The sequence below is a fragment of the Podarcis liolepis genome, assembly GCF_965112155.1.
Source record: "Podarcis liolepis genome assembly, chromosome: 5".
Classification (NCBI taxonomy): domain Eukaryota; kingdom Metazoa; phylum Chordata; class Lepidosauria; order Squamata; family Lacertidae; genus Podarcis; species Podarcis liolepis.
The window spans coordinates 7,473,232-7,489,759 of NC_139556.1; the positions used below are offsets into that span (position 1 = coordinate 7,473,232).

General features: G+C 42.3%; 1 protein-coding gene across 1 annotated transcript in view; it reads left to right on the forward strand.

Moving 5' to 3' along the window:
- VWF (von Willebrand factor) overlaps nucleotides 1-16,528 on the forward strand; it is a 159,612-nt gene that overhangs the window by 71,541 nt on the left and 71,543 nt on the right. Inside the window, exons 28-30 of the mRNA XM_083503303.1 lie at nucleotides 548-1,884; nucleotides 3,482-3,601; nucleotides 7,516-7,659. Coding sequence (XP_083359429.1) covers nucleotides 548-1,884; nucleotides 3,482-3,601; nucleotides 7,516-7,659 — 1,601 coding nt within the window. The remainder of the gene's footprint in view (nucleotides 1-547; nucleotides 1,885-3,481; nucleotides 3,602-7,515; nucleotides 7,660-16,528) is intronic.

Here is a 16,528-nt window from a genome sequence, read left to right on the forward strand (position 1 = left end):
CCTTCAGGGGCACAGTTACCCCATTCAATACCAGGGAATCCCCCACACCAACCCGCTCCCTGTCCCCCCAAAACAGTACTTCTGTCTTGTCAGGATTCAACCTCAATATTATTCCATCAAGATAGAAACTGTCCTCTTAACTTAGTCTGCTCACTCTTCTTGTGCTCGCTCTTCTGACACTGTTGTAAGATCTGCTTTTTTAACAACTGGAAGAAACAAACTCTTTGAAGATGCCGAGAACAAGGGGGAAAGCATGCTTGAGATATATTGAAATGTTGGTGGGTATAAATGTTTTCATAACCAGTTCTGTAGAACTCGCATATTGTAATTCTGTTGGTGCAGACAATTAGTCTAAATCTTTCCTATGCATATGTTACTAATTCTAGCACAATGACGGTCCAAAGGTGGAGAAAGGAATCAACTCTTTTGCAGTTTACAGTGTCTTCTCTGCCTGGTTGTTTTGAGGCAATCCTTAGTTGCAAAAGTTTTGTGGGGAAATACTGCTATTGTTTCTAATGGTTATCTTGTTGATTCCCCCCCCCCCCAGCCATTGTGAAGGACGAAACTTGACATGTCATAGGTGTGATCCAAAGGAGACAGATGAAATTCTAATGACCACAACTATTGCTCCTGAAGATCAGATAACCTATGAATACTCTTGCAGTAAAATGATGGACCTTGCTTTCTTAGTTGATGGCTCCAATAAGCTTTCTGAGAGTGATTTTGAACAGCTGAAAGCTTTCATAATTGGCATGATGGAAAAACTCCACATCTCCCAGAAAAGAATCCGCCTGGCGATCCTAGAATACCGAACTGGCTCACACATTTACCTTGGCCTCAAAGATATTAAAAAGCCATCTCAAATGAGGAGGATTGTCCAGAATATAAAATACACTGGTGGAGATGTTGCCTCTGCAACTGAAGTACTTAAGTATGTGGTATTCCATGTGTTTGGGAAAGCTCCACGAACAAACGCTGCCAGAATCGCTGTCTTACTTACAGCTAGCAAGGATCCGAAGAAAATTCAAACGATCTTCCCACTTTTGAAAAAGAAGAAAATCACCGTAATACCAGTCGGACTTGGGCCTCACATCAGCATTGACCAAATTCAATTAATTGAAAGGCAGTCACCTGAGAATAAAGCCTTCATAATGAACAGTGTGCTTGAACTAAGGGAACGTAGGGATGAAATAATTGATTACTTCTGTGGCCTTGTGCCTGAAGTAAGTGCCATGTTGTTTACCACACAGCCCCCTATTGCAACCATCCCCAGTGTCACTGCAGTCCCTGGACTCGGCTGGGAGTTAACCAGAGCAGCCCCAACAACATTTTTAGTTTCTGTTCATAAGGCCATGGACATTGTTTTTTTACTTGAGGGGTCTGACAAAGTTGGCGAGGAGAACTTCAATTTGGTCAAAGAGTTCATCGCCCGCACCATCAGAGAAATGGATATCGGAGAAGAAACCATTCATATCACTATCATTCAGTACTCGTTCACAATCACGGTGGAATATTCCTTCAGGGACAGACAGTCAAAAACCGACCTGATTAAGAAGGTGAGGGAGATCAAGTTCCGTGGAGGGAATGCCACCAACACCGGAAAGGCTCTCAACTTTGTCTCTGAACAAACTATAGCCACAAGCAGAAGGGGGAGAAGGCAAGCTCCACACTTGGTGTACATGGTGACTGCGAATCCTGCCACAGATACCATCACTCGCCCACCCACGGATGTCAACCTCATTCCCATTGGTATAAGCCCTAACGCCAACATCCAGGAACTCAGAGAGTTAAGCCAGCCTCAGGCTCCCATCATCTTAGAGGATTATGACAGACTCATCCAAGAAGGACCTGACTTGATATTAAGAACATGCTGCTCAAAGGAAGGTAATGCCTGTTTTCTTAACTTGGGGTTTTGTTTTGAATCATGAGAGCACCCTCTTAAAAATTTAACCCATTTTTTTCCTGCTAAACTTTGGAGCCAATAGATTGGCTCCAAAGGCCTGGAAACGATGCCTTATGAGGAACGGCTAAGGGAGCTGGGCATGTTTAGCCTGGAGAAGAGGAGGTTAAGGGGTGATATGATAGCCATGTTCAAATATATAAAAGGATGTCACATAGAGGAGGGAGAAAGGTTGTTTTCTGCTGCTCCAGAGAAGCGGACACGGAGCAATGGAGCCAAACTACAAGAAAGAAGATTCCACCTAAACATTGGGAAGAACTTCCTGACAGGAAGAGCTGTTCGACAGTGGAATTTGCTGCCAAGGAGTGTGGTGGAGTCTCCTACTTTGGAGGTCTTTAAGCAGAGGCTTGACAACCATATGTCAGGAGTGCTCTGATGGTGTTTCCTGCTTGGCAGGGGGTTGGACTCGATGGCCCTTGTGGTCTCTTCCAACTCTATGATTCTATGATTGCATCTTCTCTAATACATTTGAGCAGGCCACGGAGAATTCCGAGTGGTAGGATAGCACAGATGCTGCCATACCATTCCCACCCTACCCCCTTGAGCTGTTGCTTCTGGCTGGTTTTTGTAAAGATTCCTCTCTCCATTGTCTTGATCTGCAGACCCAAAGGAGAGCTCGTGTGAGTGGTTTGGTGCAGGGACCCCGAAGAAGGGGGTCAAAAATGCCTGAATGGCCAGTTCTAGTGCTTACCTGTGTGCGCATGGCTACAAATGAGATAGATACAACCAAGCAGTTGGCATGACTTGTCCGTGAGGTGCTAATACGTTCAGCATTACTTATATGCACAGGAAGCTATGTAAGTTGGCATCAATACCCCTATTAACTCACCCCTGGTTAGAGGCCCCTTCCCAGTCTACTTCCATCACTTAGATCAGGCATAGGCAACCTCGGCCCTCCAGATGTTTTGGGACTACAATTCCCATCATCCCTGACCACTGGTCCTGTTAGCTAGGGATCATGGGAGTTGTAGTACCAAAAAATTGGAGGGCCGAGGTTGCCTATGCCTGACTTAGATAAAGGTGGAAGCTGACAGGCAGCCAGTGTGAGAAGCCTCCCTTCTCCTGACCAGCTGAACCAAAACTAAGGCTTCAAAGACTCAAAACAGGTGAGCTCATTCTTGCACCAAATGACAATTAGTCCCAGGGTTATCTTGACTGCCAAGACGGCATTTGTAGGTCTTCTGGAACATTTTCATTGTTTGGTTCTGTACTCTCCCTGCAATTTTCCTACATGGGAAATGGGTTGTGTTTTTTATTGACATGAGGTGACAGCAAGGCCCAAAATCTGAGCATGGTGTGGATGCTAGAGCTATTCTGTAGTTCAGTGTTTCTGTCAGAGGCATGTAGGGATTCTGTACTAGACGAGTTGACAGGGAATGTATTCCCTCAATATTCCCTCAATAATGTTTTTAACCTCTTGTGTTCTCTCTGTGAAATCATGCAGTTGCTTTCTATCAACAGTTGCTTTGTATAAATTTTTAAAAAGAATTACAAGCTTTTTCTTGTAAAAAAAATCTTTAGAAACCTGCAGCAAACCAATGGATGTCATATTTCTTCTGGATGGGAGCTCAAAAGTTAGCAAATCAGAATTTGAGGAAATGAAACAATTTGTGAAAGCGTTTATTGAGCACAGCAATGTTGGTGAGTACCATATATTTACTCAATCGTTTTAGAAGTTTGGGGTCTATTTTCATTGTATGCATGAGGAGACTACTGAAGTGGTGAACCAGGAACACTTTCTGCAAAGAATCTTGATTTGTCATAGACCTAAGCAGGTATGTGTGTTTAAAAAACAAACAATTGAAATTCTGTAGCAAATGTAGCCAAAGTGCCAGAATTTCCCCACCCCTGATATGGAGGAACCAAAATTCACCCCTGGGAGCTGAGGTCCCCTGCTTTGCCTCAGGAAACAGCACAACCCTATAAACAGTTGAAGGCAAAGTGTAAATGAATTTTTAACATAATTTTAAAATAAGCACTGCAAACAGTAATAATTTTCTTTGTCCCTCTGAGAAATTTGATTATCCTGAAAGAAATTTCAAAAGCAGAAATAGCCAGTGAAGTACTGGGGTGTATTCGCAATTTCATTATTGTTAAGCTGGAGACTGGGAAATCGAAAATAAATTTTGTTCTACAAGTGATGCTGAATGATATTGATTAGTATGAAATCATCTTCTTGAAAACTGAGATTTCTGAGGCACTTGTCTCCCCTGCAAATGGTGATAAAATGTTGGGTTGAAAATACATTATTACCGTTTATTGCTACAGATGGATTTTTGAAATATTGTTACAGAAAACAATTATCCAAGTCACAGATAAATTATTGAGGCTGGTCACAAATGTTAAAACACAATAAAAAAGGAAAGCATTTAAACTACCTGTGACATTCTTGGTTATTTTTACACCAAGCACGCAAACAATTTAATGTTAATTGGAATTCAAATAATTTTAGCTGAAATATTATGTAAAGAAGCTTACGAATGATTACCCGTTAACAGAGTTCTGTACCAGAAATCCCACATATTAGAACTAAATCATGTTCAGGGATGAACAAATCATGGATAAAATCTAAGCTATGTGCAGACAAAAGAAGAGATACATATCAAAGTGTGGTTCAGTCTACATAGATTTCCCCACATATCAACCACCTTAGAAAGGTTTTATATTGAAGGGTGTACATTTAGGGTGGTATTGATACCTTTACACCCATGGAAGGAGTCTGATCCATTCAAGGCATCCAATAGCAAAGGAGGTAGGAAGGCAAACTTTGCCGATTCTCCTGCTTCAACCTCAACCCCAGTGCCGTCTTCCACACTGCTCAGGAGGTTTCCCAAGTTCTTTTTGTTAAGTTGTGGGCGAACATATCAGACGACACAGCAATTCTTCAAACAGCTCTTGTTTATTCAAAGGCCAGAACAGAACAGAACTGAGGAGCTCAGTCAGCCTGCTTATATAGAGCTCCAGAACAACATAACTGTTGCAACTTTCTAAAACTATCCAATCACTGAACGTCACTTTTGATCCTTCATTTGCATAACTATCTACAGTATCCCCCTGCTGGCCCAGGGTGAGAACTTCAGTACATAACACTTTTGAGATGATTATCAGGTGCATTTAGACAGGTGCAGTGAGAGGGGAGATTCTGGGTTAAAAACCCATTTGCTTCTTTCTCATTAGTGGATGTCTCGGCTGGATGAAAAGTTCTTCCATGAGCACAAAAGCACCAGTTGGATTCCACCCTCGTAAAACAAATAATCAGAACAGTTTCACTTAGTAATAATAATATAATAATAATTTATTATTTGTACCCCGCCCATCTGGCTGGGTTTTCCCAGCCACTCTGGGCGGCTTCCAACAAAGATTAAAAATACATTAAAATGTCACACATTAAAAGCTTCCCTGAACAGGGCTGCCTTCAGATGTCTTCTAAATGTCAGGCAGTTGTTTATCTCTTTGATATCTGATGGGAGGGCTTTCCACAGGGCAGGCGCCACTACGGAGAAGGCCCTCTGCCTGGTTCCCTGTAGCTTTGCTTCTCGCAGTGAGGGAACCGCCAGAAGGCCCTTGGTGCTGGACCTCAGCATCCAGGCAGAGCGATTTGGGTTGAGACGCTCCTTCAGGTATACTGGGTCGAGGCCTCCGATTATGGCAATCATCACAGCAAGCTGCACCAGATTTTCTGCTCGTTTGGCACATGCCAAACTCAAGGCAGATGTTGGGCTAGCTCAGACACCTGAATCCACCCAACCAGACACAGCATCTCTTATTGCACAAAGAAGAAGAAGAGTTTGGATTTGATATCCCGCTTTATCACTACCCGAAGGAGTCTCAAAGCAGCTAACAATCTCCTTTCCCTTCCTCCCCCACAACAAACACTCTGTGAGGTGAGTGAGGCTGAGAGACTTCAAAGAAGTGTGACTAGCCCAAGGTCACCCAGCAGCTGCATGTGGAGGAGCGGGAAATCGAACCCGGTTCACCGGATTATGAGTCTACCGCTCTTAACCACTACACCACATATTCAGCTTTCTACTAATTTTTTCTGACCTTGTTAAAGAGGACAGACACTTTGTGGCAAACCAACAAGTTCTTGCTTTCCTGCTAAGCAACTTCGAATTCCTGAGCTGTTTTCAAACCATGAGCTGTTTTCAAATCCAAGGTCTTCTAAAGCAAAGAGAAATGTACTATCCCACTTTATTGTAAAGACACATATCAGAAATATTAATTAATTGGCAACTTAGGTTTTAACATGCCCGTGTAATATCTATGCAAATAGAATTTTTCAACATAAATTGTTTGAATTTGGTCTGTTTGCATTAGATGTTGCTAAAACCATTCTGCTTTGATAAAAAAAATATGCAAACCAATATTTGACATATGGGGGAAACTAATATGTTTTAGTAAAAATGAACACTATGACTTCAAAGTAGAGGAGTGTAAATTAGGAAATTCTCAGACAGGGCTTAATCTGCCGCAACATGTAATAGCACCATGTTGGTAGCATCATGAGAGTGGTCTGTAGCGCTGCAGGGTGCAGATAGGAGCGCCATTTGTCCCCCCTGTAGAAAAACAAACACAAACCATCTGCAAAAATAAAAGTAGTTTGGCAAAGACAAAGCTTCTAGCCCCCTCTGTTCTCTCCTGTGCTAGTTCGTTGCATGCAGGGGAACTTTCAAAAATAACTTTCCCACTTGCATCCTAGCATTCATTCTGTCACCTTAGAACTATACTGCCTCATTTTATGTGTTGCCTGGGCCTGTCACTCTGGTAATTATTTTTCTGGCAGGGTAGATGCATTGACTTTCTTCTGAATGGCAGATCTAAGTTAATCTGGGAACTAGGTGGCCGATTTGTTGTTTAGTCGTTTAGTCGTGTCTGACTCTTTGTGACCCCATGGACCAGAGCATGCCAGGCACTCCTGTCTTTCATTGCCTCCTGCAGTTTGGTCAAACTGTACCCTCCATCTTTCCCAGCATCAGAGTCTTTTCCAGGGAGTCTTCTCTTCTCATGAGGTGGCCAAAATATTGGAGCCTTAGCTTCACTATCTGCTCTCCAGTGAGCACTCAGGGCTGATTTCCTTAAGGATGGATAGGTTTGATCTTCTTGCAGTCCATGGGACTCTCAAGAGTTTCCTCCAGCACCATAATTCAAAAGAATCCATTCTTTGGTGATCAGCCTTCTTTATAGTCCAGCTCTCACTTCCATACATCACTACTGGGAGACAGATGAGGTGATCAGGCACTCCCATTTCTTTAAGAACTTGCCATAGTTTGCTGTGGTCGACACAGTCAAAGGCTTTTGCATAGTCAATGAAGCAGAAGTAGATGTCTTTTCTGGAACTCTCTAGCTTTCTCCATAATCCAGCGAGGTGGCCGATACCAAGTGTTATAAATGAATATAGCATAGATCCAAGTGTCCTCTCATTTCTAGCTACCCAAACTATTTAAATGTCTCGTGGGTGCAAACCATTAAAAATCAGACTTCATACGTTCTACCACTTTAACTTCTTGATGCCTTTTCCTTCAATAATTTTTATGTTGTCCCCACCCCTTCCCCAGGTCGAACTACAACTCAGGTGGCAGTTCTTCAATATGGAAAAGCAAATACTTTGGAAATTTCATGGAATGTACCCCAAGAAAAAGCGAGCCTATTGTCTCTGGTGAGCTCAATTCACCAAAGAGAGCAAGGCCCCAGCAAACTAGGTAAGTGATGGACCAGATTATTGTGAGGGGGCAGGGACTTTATACAGAGAGCGACTCTATGAAGGTTTATTGGGTTGACCCCACCTACACTTGCTTTTTGAATTTAAAACATTTCATCCCCTGCTCTTCTATAGCACAAGGTGGCTTACAACATGGCTTAAACAGCAACAACAATTCTAAGAATCACCTGTCAGCAGTCAGGAAATGTAGGACTTCAAAGTCTATGTATTGGTTCCCAGCTATACTGGTGGGATCTAAACTCTGGTGTAGCTTTAATGTGGCTTAGTTGAGTTCTCTCGTTCTCTCTCTCTCTCTCTCTCTCTCTCACACACACACACACACACACACACACTTTTATCTGCACATTTGACAGCAAAGTGACATTCAGCCTCAGCCCCAACTCTCGCTTCACCCCACTTCCCCTGACAGGAAGTCATTTCCAGTTATCATGTCTTTAAAGAAAATGGGACTTGGGGATTCTGTGCGACAGCTTAAGGGTTTCCATGACAGTCCTGGCATTCTTGGTTTTTTTTAATAAGATATTTATTAAAATTTTCAAGATATTACAAAATGAAAAAAGAAAAATACAAAATAAAAACAGTTAAAAACAACTCAATCTTTCTATTACTTATTTTTCATTAGCTTGTTTCCCGGACCTCCTCACGCCTCCCTTTTTTTGTATTCCAATTCAGTTTGTTAGTTCAGCAAATCCTTCCCCTCTTTGTTTATCCTAGTCTTTAATCTTAAAATATTGTAACATTAAATTTTTACCTATGTCCTGGCATTCTTGGCACAGATGGAGACGATGATTAAGGTCAGCTGACTTCCTGACCAAGTCACATGGGCTTTCAGCAGGTGTAAGGATGCTCCTGTAGGTCACCTGCGTATATACCATATTTTTTGCTCTATAAGACTCACTTTTTCCCTCCTAAAAAGTAAGGGGAAATGTGTGTGCATCTTATGGAGCGAATGCAGGCTGCGCAGCTATCCCAGAAGTCAGAACAGCAAGAGGGATTGCTGCTTTCACAGCACAGCAATCCCTCTTGCTGTTCTGGCTTCTGAGATTCAGAATATTTTTTTTTCTTGTTTTCCTCATCCAAAAACTAGGTGCGTCTTGTGGTCTGGTGCATCTTATAGAGCGAAAAATACAGTAACTGCGTCGCAACCAACAATGCGGTGAGGGCCTTGCCAACATTTCTGTCATGGCAATTATCGGGGAATCACGAGTGCAAAGGGGACCCTTAATGAAATCCACAAGCTTCCATTTCCCCCAGTCTTGGCCAAATCGTTCCTTATCACCTTTGAAAAACAGTAAAGGTAATGAGGTCGGCCCCTTGTAAACGGAAGGCCCCAATGCAAGCCTTTAAAATGTCAAGCTTCATTTTGTGGCTTTCCTTAAATGGTCATAAAATGAACTGTGCGAGACCCAAACAGACTCCTGTGCACATCTGCTTGGAGGGGTGGCAGTTCGTTGGTTTTGCTTCCTGGCTGCAGCGCCTTGTGCCACATTTATTCCCACTCTGGAGAATCCCACAGTCTTCAGGAGCAGCAGGGGGTGTGGGGAGAGAACTGGCTACAGAAGGGGGGGGATCAGTCAAGCCCCGGTGCGTGTGTGCAACACTGTGGATGGCCTTGGATCCCACCCATAATGTTTTTGGACTGGAAAATATAGTCTGTCTGGCAGCAGCCTAACATCAGGGCCCCATAGGAGCAGGGGAGTATCCAGATTTTAGGATCCTTGGCCTACTTTGTGCTGTAGAGTTTATTGCTGCCGAAAAGTGAGAAATGAAAGCTGACTTCCATAGTTCGCTGGAGGATTGGCCATGATTGCTTTCTCAGCCTGGAGAAATAATAATAATAATAATAAAACCAAACAGATGGTCAAGAATTTTCTGTCAGGGTTTTTTTTTTTTCCTATGTGAGAGGAATGGCTTCGTTCGTTTAGGTAAGTTGCAGAAATGCACACATAGCAGTCTGGGGCGGTCAGCTGGGTTGCAGCGCGAGGATGCTTTCTGCAGGGCTGGGTCAATGGGACTGTCTAGCCTGGCACTGCCAGCTCTGGCTAGTGGTCATTTTGCAGAATTTTCGGTTGAGCTCTTTCTCAGCCCTGCTGCCTGGGCTTTGGGGCTGGAGATGCATATCAGCAATCACCAAGGGCTGGTAAAGATGCAAAACTAGGGTTATGAGACTGGAAATGACACGCAGAATCCCTCCAGCCCCTTACTTTCATGTGGACTCCATCCCTTTTTACGCCTTCAGCATTATGTCTGATTGGCGTTAAGCTTGGTCCTTATTTTTATCTGTAAGATGCCTAAATACGTAAAAAAATGTTAGTGGTATCGGTTTGTTGATTGCTCGAGAGCAATCAGGCAATATGCCTCCAAAGCGTGTTCTACGGCTTTCTTATTAGTGATAAAACCTTTAGAATGCTGAGCGCCTGTATTCCGTGTCTTGCTCAGTCACTGGCAGAATCTGAGAGTGGGCGGTCCTTAAACCTTCCCCAGCAGAGTAGTTTCTTGATGCCCAGCCTGCGCCTCCCCTTTCTGCGCGGAGGTTTTCTGCGCAAGGAAGGCTTGGGTAACGGGGAACCTCTCTCCTCCCCGCTTTGCTCCGGCAAGGTGTCCTGGCACCGCCTTGCCTCCTCCGCCCCCTGCTTCTCCTCTTCACTAGAGGCGTGGCTGCTTCCCACGATCTTTGGGGGCTCTCTGTAATCCACCTGCCCTTTCCCCTCTCACCCCTGAGCCGATGGCAGTTCCCTGACAACAACAACAACAATAAATAATAATAAAGCATACTTCTGCAGCGCCACTCTGAAACTGGCTCCTAGAAGTCAATTTTGGAAAATATTATCCCTGTATTTGATGAATGAGAAAACTCTAAGATGGCCTTCCCGCTAGCAATAACAGTAGCTTATATATTTCTTCACCATCCTCAGCAGGGTAGCTTCATTTAGATATTGCAATATATAATTTGCTGTATTGTCAGATTATTATTATTTTGTTATAATGTGACAGTTATGTTAAATATGATGAATCACATGTAGTGCACATCTGGCCACATCTACAACCATACATTTAAAGCAGATGGCTTCTCCCAAACTGTCTTGGAAACTGTAGCTTACTCTTTATAGAGTTGCAACTCCCAGCACCCTTAACAAGCTACAGATCCCAGTATTCTTTGGGGGAAGCAAGGTGCTTTAGATCTATGGTGTGGATGTGACCTCAGTCTGCATCCATACTTCCAGCTTCTCTCCAGGACAAGGTTCAAATCATTTTGGTGCCTGAGGCAGAAAAATTGCAGTTGTTATTTGGAGGGATGATATAATTAAAAAAGGATGCTTAAAATCTGCACCCAGAAGCACCTACCTATGTAAATTGACCTTTGGAACAAAACTTTGCTGGATAACACAGATAATGACAGTCCCAAATCCAGGACCGCCATCATTGCAAGAGAGTTGTGATGTTTTAACAGTGCAGTGCTTCAAGAAACTCAAAGAGCTGGAGAGGGACAACTGAAGGAAGAAAAAGGAGGATACACATTCTTCTGGAAAGGTCTGTCTGAACAGGAACGTTGAATACATGGAGTAGGCTTTGCTATCAAAAACGATCTTGTGAAGCTCTTGTCAGAAGTCCCTGCCAGCATTAATGAGTGACTTTCAACCCTTCAAATAAAACTTGCCAAAAACCAACAGACTACTATTTTAAGTGCTTATGCACCGACACTGGATGATGATGAAGACATTAATTTTTTTTTTATTCTCAGCTGGATGCCATTCTATCAGAGACACCAAAGGAAGATAAAATCCTGGGTGATTTTAATGCAAGAGTTGGGCGAGATTTCGATCTGTGGCCTGGGGCTATTGGGAAAGAAGGAATTGGCAACAGTTACTTTTGACTATATGTGCAGTGCACAACCTTGTTATTACCAACACACTCCTTGAACAACAAAAAATAATATTACAACACCATGGAGGCACCCCAGGTCAAACCACTGGCACCTCTTAGACTATGTAATTTTAAGAGCTGAAGATCATCATGATGTGCTCCTTACCAGAGCTATGATGAGTGCCAACGACTGCTGGACAGACCACAGATTAATACGTTCCACAATGGCTATCAAGATTATACCTCAATGCAAGCTTCAAGAGAGGAAACCAAGATGCAAAATGAATATTCAAGCCCTTCAAGATCCTGTTAAGTGGGATTGCTTCCAAATGACTCTTAAGGACCATCTGCTTTCAGTTCCCTGATAACATTGAGGAACACTGGACCAAACTAAAGACATCTATTATTGTAGCCTGTGAATAAACTATTGGATATCAAACTAAGAAACACCATGAGATCCAGCACTTAGCTGACACTCATGATACAAAAAGTTTCTTTAAAGCCACAAAGACCATCTATGGGCCAATAAATCATGGCATATGTTCCCTATGTTCAACAGATGGCACCACACTTCTAAAAGATAAAGAAGCTATTGCATTGTGCTGGAAAGAACATTACCAGCATCTCCTTAACCGCAACTCCCCCATAGCTCCTAAGGTTCTCTCACAAATTCCACAGAAACAAATTACAGATGAGCTTGCAGTATCTCCAAATCTGGGAGAGTTGTGTACAGCTATTAACCAAATGAAATGCAACAAAGCCAGCAGACCTGATGGGATACCTGCCAAAGTCTTCAAAGTGGGTGGAACTGAACTTACACAACAATTTCACAAGCTCATTGAAAAAATATGGGAGAGAGAGGAGATCCCGGCAGACTTTAGGGATGCTAAAATTAGCAACCTTTTTTTTTTTTAAAAAAAAAAAAAAAGGTGATCAAGCGGATTGTGGAAACTATTGAGGCACCTCTTTATTAGCTGCGGTCGGCAAAACTCTTGGAAGGATCTTGGGAAATCATCTCCTAACCAAATCCAATGCTACCCTTCCTGAATCCCAAAATGGTTTTCAACCTTCCAAGGGGGCAGTGGACATGATTTTCTTGCTGCTTGAAAGCGTCAAGAAAAATGCAGAGGAAAAAACCAACCCCTGTATATGGGGGCCTTCAACACTGTAAATTGTAATGCCCCGTGGACTGTCCTTCTGAAAACTGGCTGCCCAGATAAATTTGTGAACATCCTTTGGCTCCTCCATGATAATATGACAGCAACTATCACAGATAACAGTGGCTTTCAAAGTGAACCATTCACAGTGGGATCAGGTGTTAAACAGGGTCGCGTTACTTCCCCAACTCTATTTACTACAGTGGTACCTCAGGTTACATATGCTTCAGGTTACATACACTTCAGGTTAGACTCCGCTAACCCAGAAATAGTGCTTCAGGTTAAGAACTTTGCTTCGGCCTTCGATGGAGGCCAAAGCTGTGAAAAAGCTTAACATGGAGGCCAAATGGCCAAAATATTGGGAAATTCTGGAACAAGAGGGTGATAAATTGAAATTACAGAGTTATGAGAAATTGAAGTCCAAAGTACGAGATTGGCTCCATTATTATCAAATAATGGAGGTGTGCAAACAGGACAGGAAAACTGGCTTCCAGGTGGAGAAATCAAAACTAGAAACAGAACTGTTAGAACCCAATACTAAGAATTTGTCAAGAATGTACAACTTGTTGCTGAAATGGAATACACAAGATGAAACTGTTAAATCAGCTATGATTAAATGGGCACAAGACATTGGTCACAACATTATGTTTGCTGACTGGGAACAGTTGTGGACCACCGGTATAAAATTTATGGCATGTAATGCCTTAAGAGAGAATATTATGAAAATGATTTACAGGTAGTACATGACCCCAGTCAAGCTTGCAAAAATCTACCATTTGCCCGATAATAAATGTTGGAAATGTAATGAAACTGAAGGTACTTTCTACCATCTTTGGTGGACATGCCCGGAGATTAAGGCTTTCTGGGAAATGATATATAATGAAATGGAAAAGGTACTTAAATGTACTTTTCCTAAGAAACCAGAGGCCTTTCTCTTGGGCATTGTCGGCCAATTGGTGTTAAAGAAAGATAGGACTTTTTTATGTATGCTACTACAGCAGCAAGAATTCTCATCGCAAAGTATTGGAAGACACAGGATCTACCCACTCTGGAAGGATGGCAGATGAAGGTGATAGACTATATGGGACTGGCTGAAATGACTGGCAGAATCCGAGACCAAGGGAAAGAGACGGCGGAAGAAGATTGGAAGAAATTTAAAATTTATCTTAAGAAATATTGTAAAATTAATGAGTGCTAAAATGTTGAGGTTATAGAGAAAAGGGGATTACAGCTACAAAAGATCAAGTAAAAGAGAAGAATAAGAAAAAATTAGATAAACTTTAGGGGGAGGATTTGCTGAAATAAATTTGGAAATAGGGATGCAGAAAGGGGAGGTATGGGGAAGTCGGTGAAATAGGGTTTAAGAAAAAAGGGATTTGAAATTATACTTGTGTGTTTATGTGTTTGTTTGTTTGTTTGTTTGTATTGTGTATTGTTTGTGTTTATATAAATGTTGAAAAACCAATAAAAATTTTATTTTTAAAAAAAGAACTTTGCTTCAGGAGGAGAACAGAAATCGTGCTCCAGTGGCGCGGCAGCAGCAGGAGGCCCCATTAGCTAAAGTGGTGCTTCAGGTTAAGAACAGTTTCAGGTTAAGAACAGACCTCCGGAATGACTTAAGTACTTAACCCGAGGTACCACTGTATTTTCATTGTCATGAACCTATACATTGTCAAAGGGAAACTCCCCACCAGGGTAGAAATCATGTATCGAAAAATGGAAAGCTCTTTAATCTGAGTAGTCTGAAAGCAAAGAGTAAGGTTACCATAACTTCCGTCATAAAGCTTCAGTATGCTAATGACAGTGTACTGTGTGCACTTCAGAGGATGACCTCCAAACCATCCTAAATATCTTCGCAGGAACTTATGAAAAGCTTCGCCTATCACTCAACACTCTAGAAACCAAAGTGCTGCACCAAAAAGCACAAAACAACCACTCTGCAGTGCCATAAATCCAACTCAGTGGTGTAACATTGGAAAGTGTTGATCACTTCTCCTACCTGGGCAGTTATCATTCCACAAGGGCCAACATTGATGCTGAAATCCAGCATCGCCTAAGCTCTGCGAGTGTAACTTTTGCCCAATTGAAGCACAAAGTGTTTGAGGACCGGGACATTCTCAGGGAAACCAAAATACTCGTTTACAAAGCTATTTTACTACGAACCTTACTGTATGCTTGTGAAACATGGACCACTTATAAATGCCATCTCCGACTCCTTGAAAGAGTCCATCAACGGTGTCTCCGAAAATTTTTACATATTGCTTGGGAAAACAGGCGAACTAATGCCAGTGTACTGGAAGAAGCAAAGATCACTAGTGTCGAAGTGATGGTTCTTCAACATCAACTTCGTTGGACTGTTCATGTTGTGTGGATGACTGATTATCATCTGCCAAAGCAACTACTCTATTCCGAACTTAAAAATGGTAAGCGTAATGCTGGTGGTCAACAAAAGAAGTTCAAAGACTCTTTCAAGGGAAATCTAAAAAAATGTAGTATGAACATCGACAACTGGGAAACACTGGCCTGCGAGCACTCCAATTGGAGAACAGCCTTTACCAATGGTGTCATGAACTTAGAAGACGCTCAAACTCAGGACAAAAAGGAGATATGTGCTAAGAGGAAAGCACGCTTAGCAAACCCTCACCGTGATCAGCTACCATCTGGGAACCTCTGTCCCCACTGTGGAAGGACATGTGGATCCAGAATTGGCTTCCACAGTCACAGACTCACTGTTAAGACTGTGTTCACAGAAGACAATCTTACTCGGCTACGAGTGATTGCCAAAGAAGAACTGCTGTGTTGGGTATGTCCAACAGGTTAACCTTTTAGTTCAGTGCAGTTGTATCGTATATCACAGGTCTTAGCCTTCCTGTCAGGTGTCTGCTTTTGTCATATTTCAGTAATAGTAAGTTGCTTCTTTTGACTTCTTCCTCAGGAAGCATTCCATAAGTGTGGGGGAAGAAAGGCCTTTGGGGATTCATGTTTCCGTGGTCAAAGCCATTGAGGAGGTGTGATTAGAACCATGGAGACCTTTTTAATATGGTGATTCATGAGGTCCAGGCAGGAACTTCTGCTTTGTTGAATTCCCCTGCCTCTTGTAATCATACAACATCCTAAAATGATTTAACATTTTATTCCTTGGCTTTTTGTTTGGGGGGGGGGGCGTCCAGACGAAGAAAATAGCTACTAATGGATATTCTATCATGTTTCAGTTTCTGCTTCTCTACCATTTGAGTACATTTGGATTTTTGTCTACATTGCATTTCTCTTTCCAATCATTATGTTTTTATTTCCTGTCCAATTTTTTAAAAAGTATTAGCTTTGTACAGCTTCTCTCGCATTCCCATTGCGCCCCAATATAATGCCTGAGGGATTGTTTTGTCTCTTGTTCTGCCCCCGCCCATTCTCTAAATCGTGAATGGAATTGTTGAATAATAGATCCTCATATGCCTAAAAATCTCCCATTAAGAACTTGACTGCCTGTAAAGTTTATTGTTATTGTGGAAAGTTCATTGATATGGCAGGTGCAAAAGACGGCCTGTATAATTTTCATAGTTCTTCTTTGTGGGTCTTTAACTAATCTACATATGGGTTCCATGCCTGCACAGAGCAAAGTCAGAAGTCTTCTACAGCTAGGAGATTTTGGTGGACAGCTCATGCCTAAGGGAAGTGGCTCTCACCTTTCTGCGGTGTTCCTTCTTGATGGCCCCTGTTGTTGCATCTTTAAGAGCCTGTACTTTGCTCTGTTTCTGAAGAAAGCACATGCCTAGCTTTTATTATCTTTTCATCCACTCTTGATTTCTCCTTTCCATTAAATGGAAACTGCTG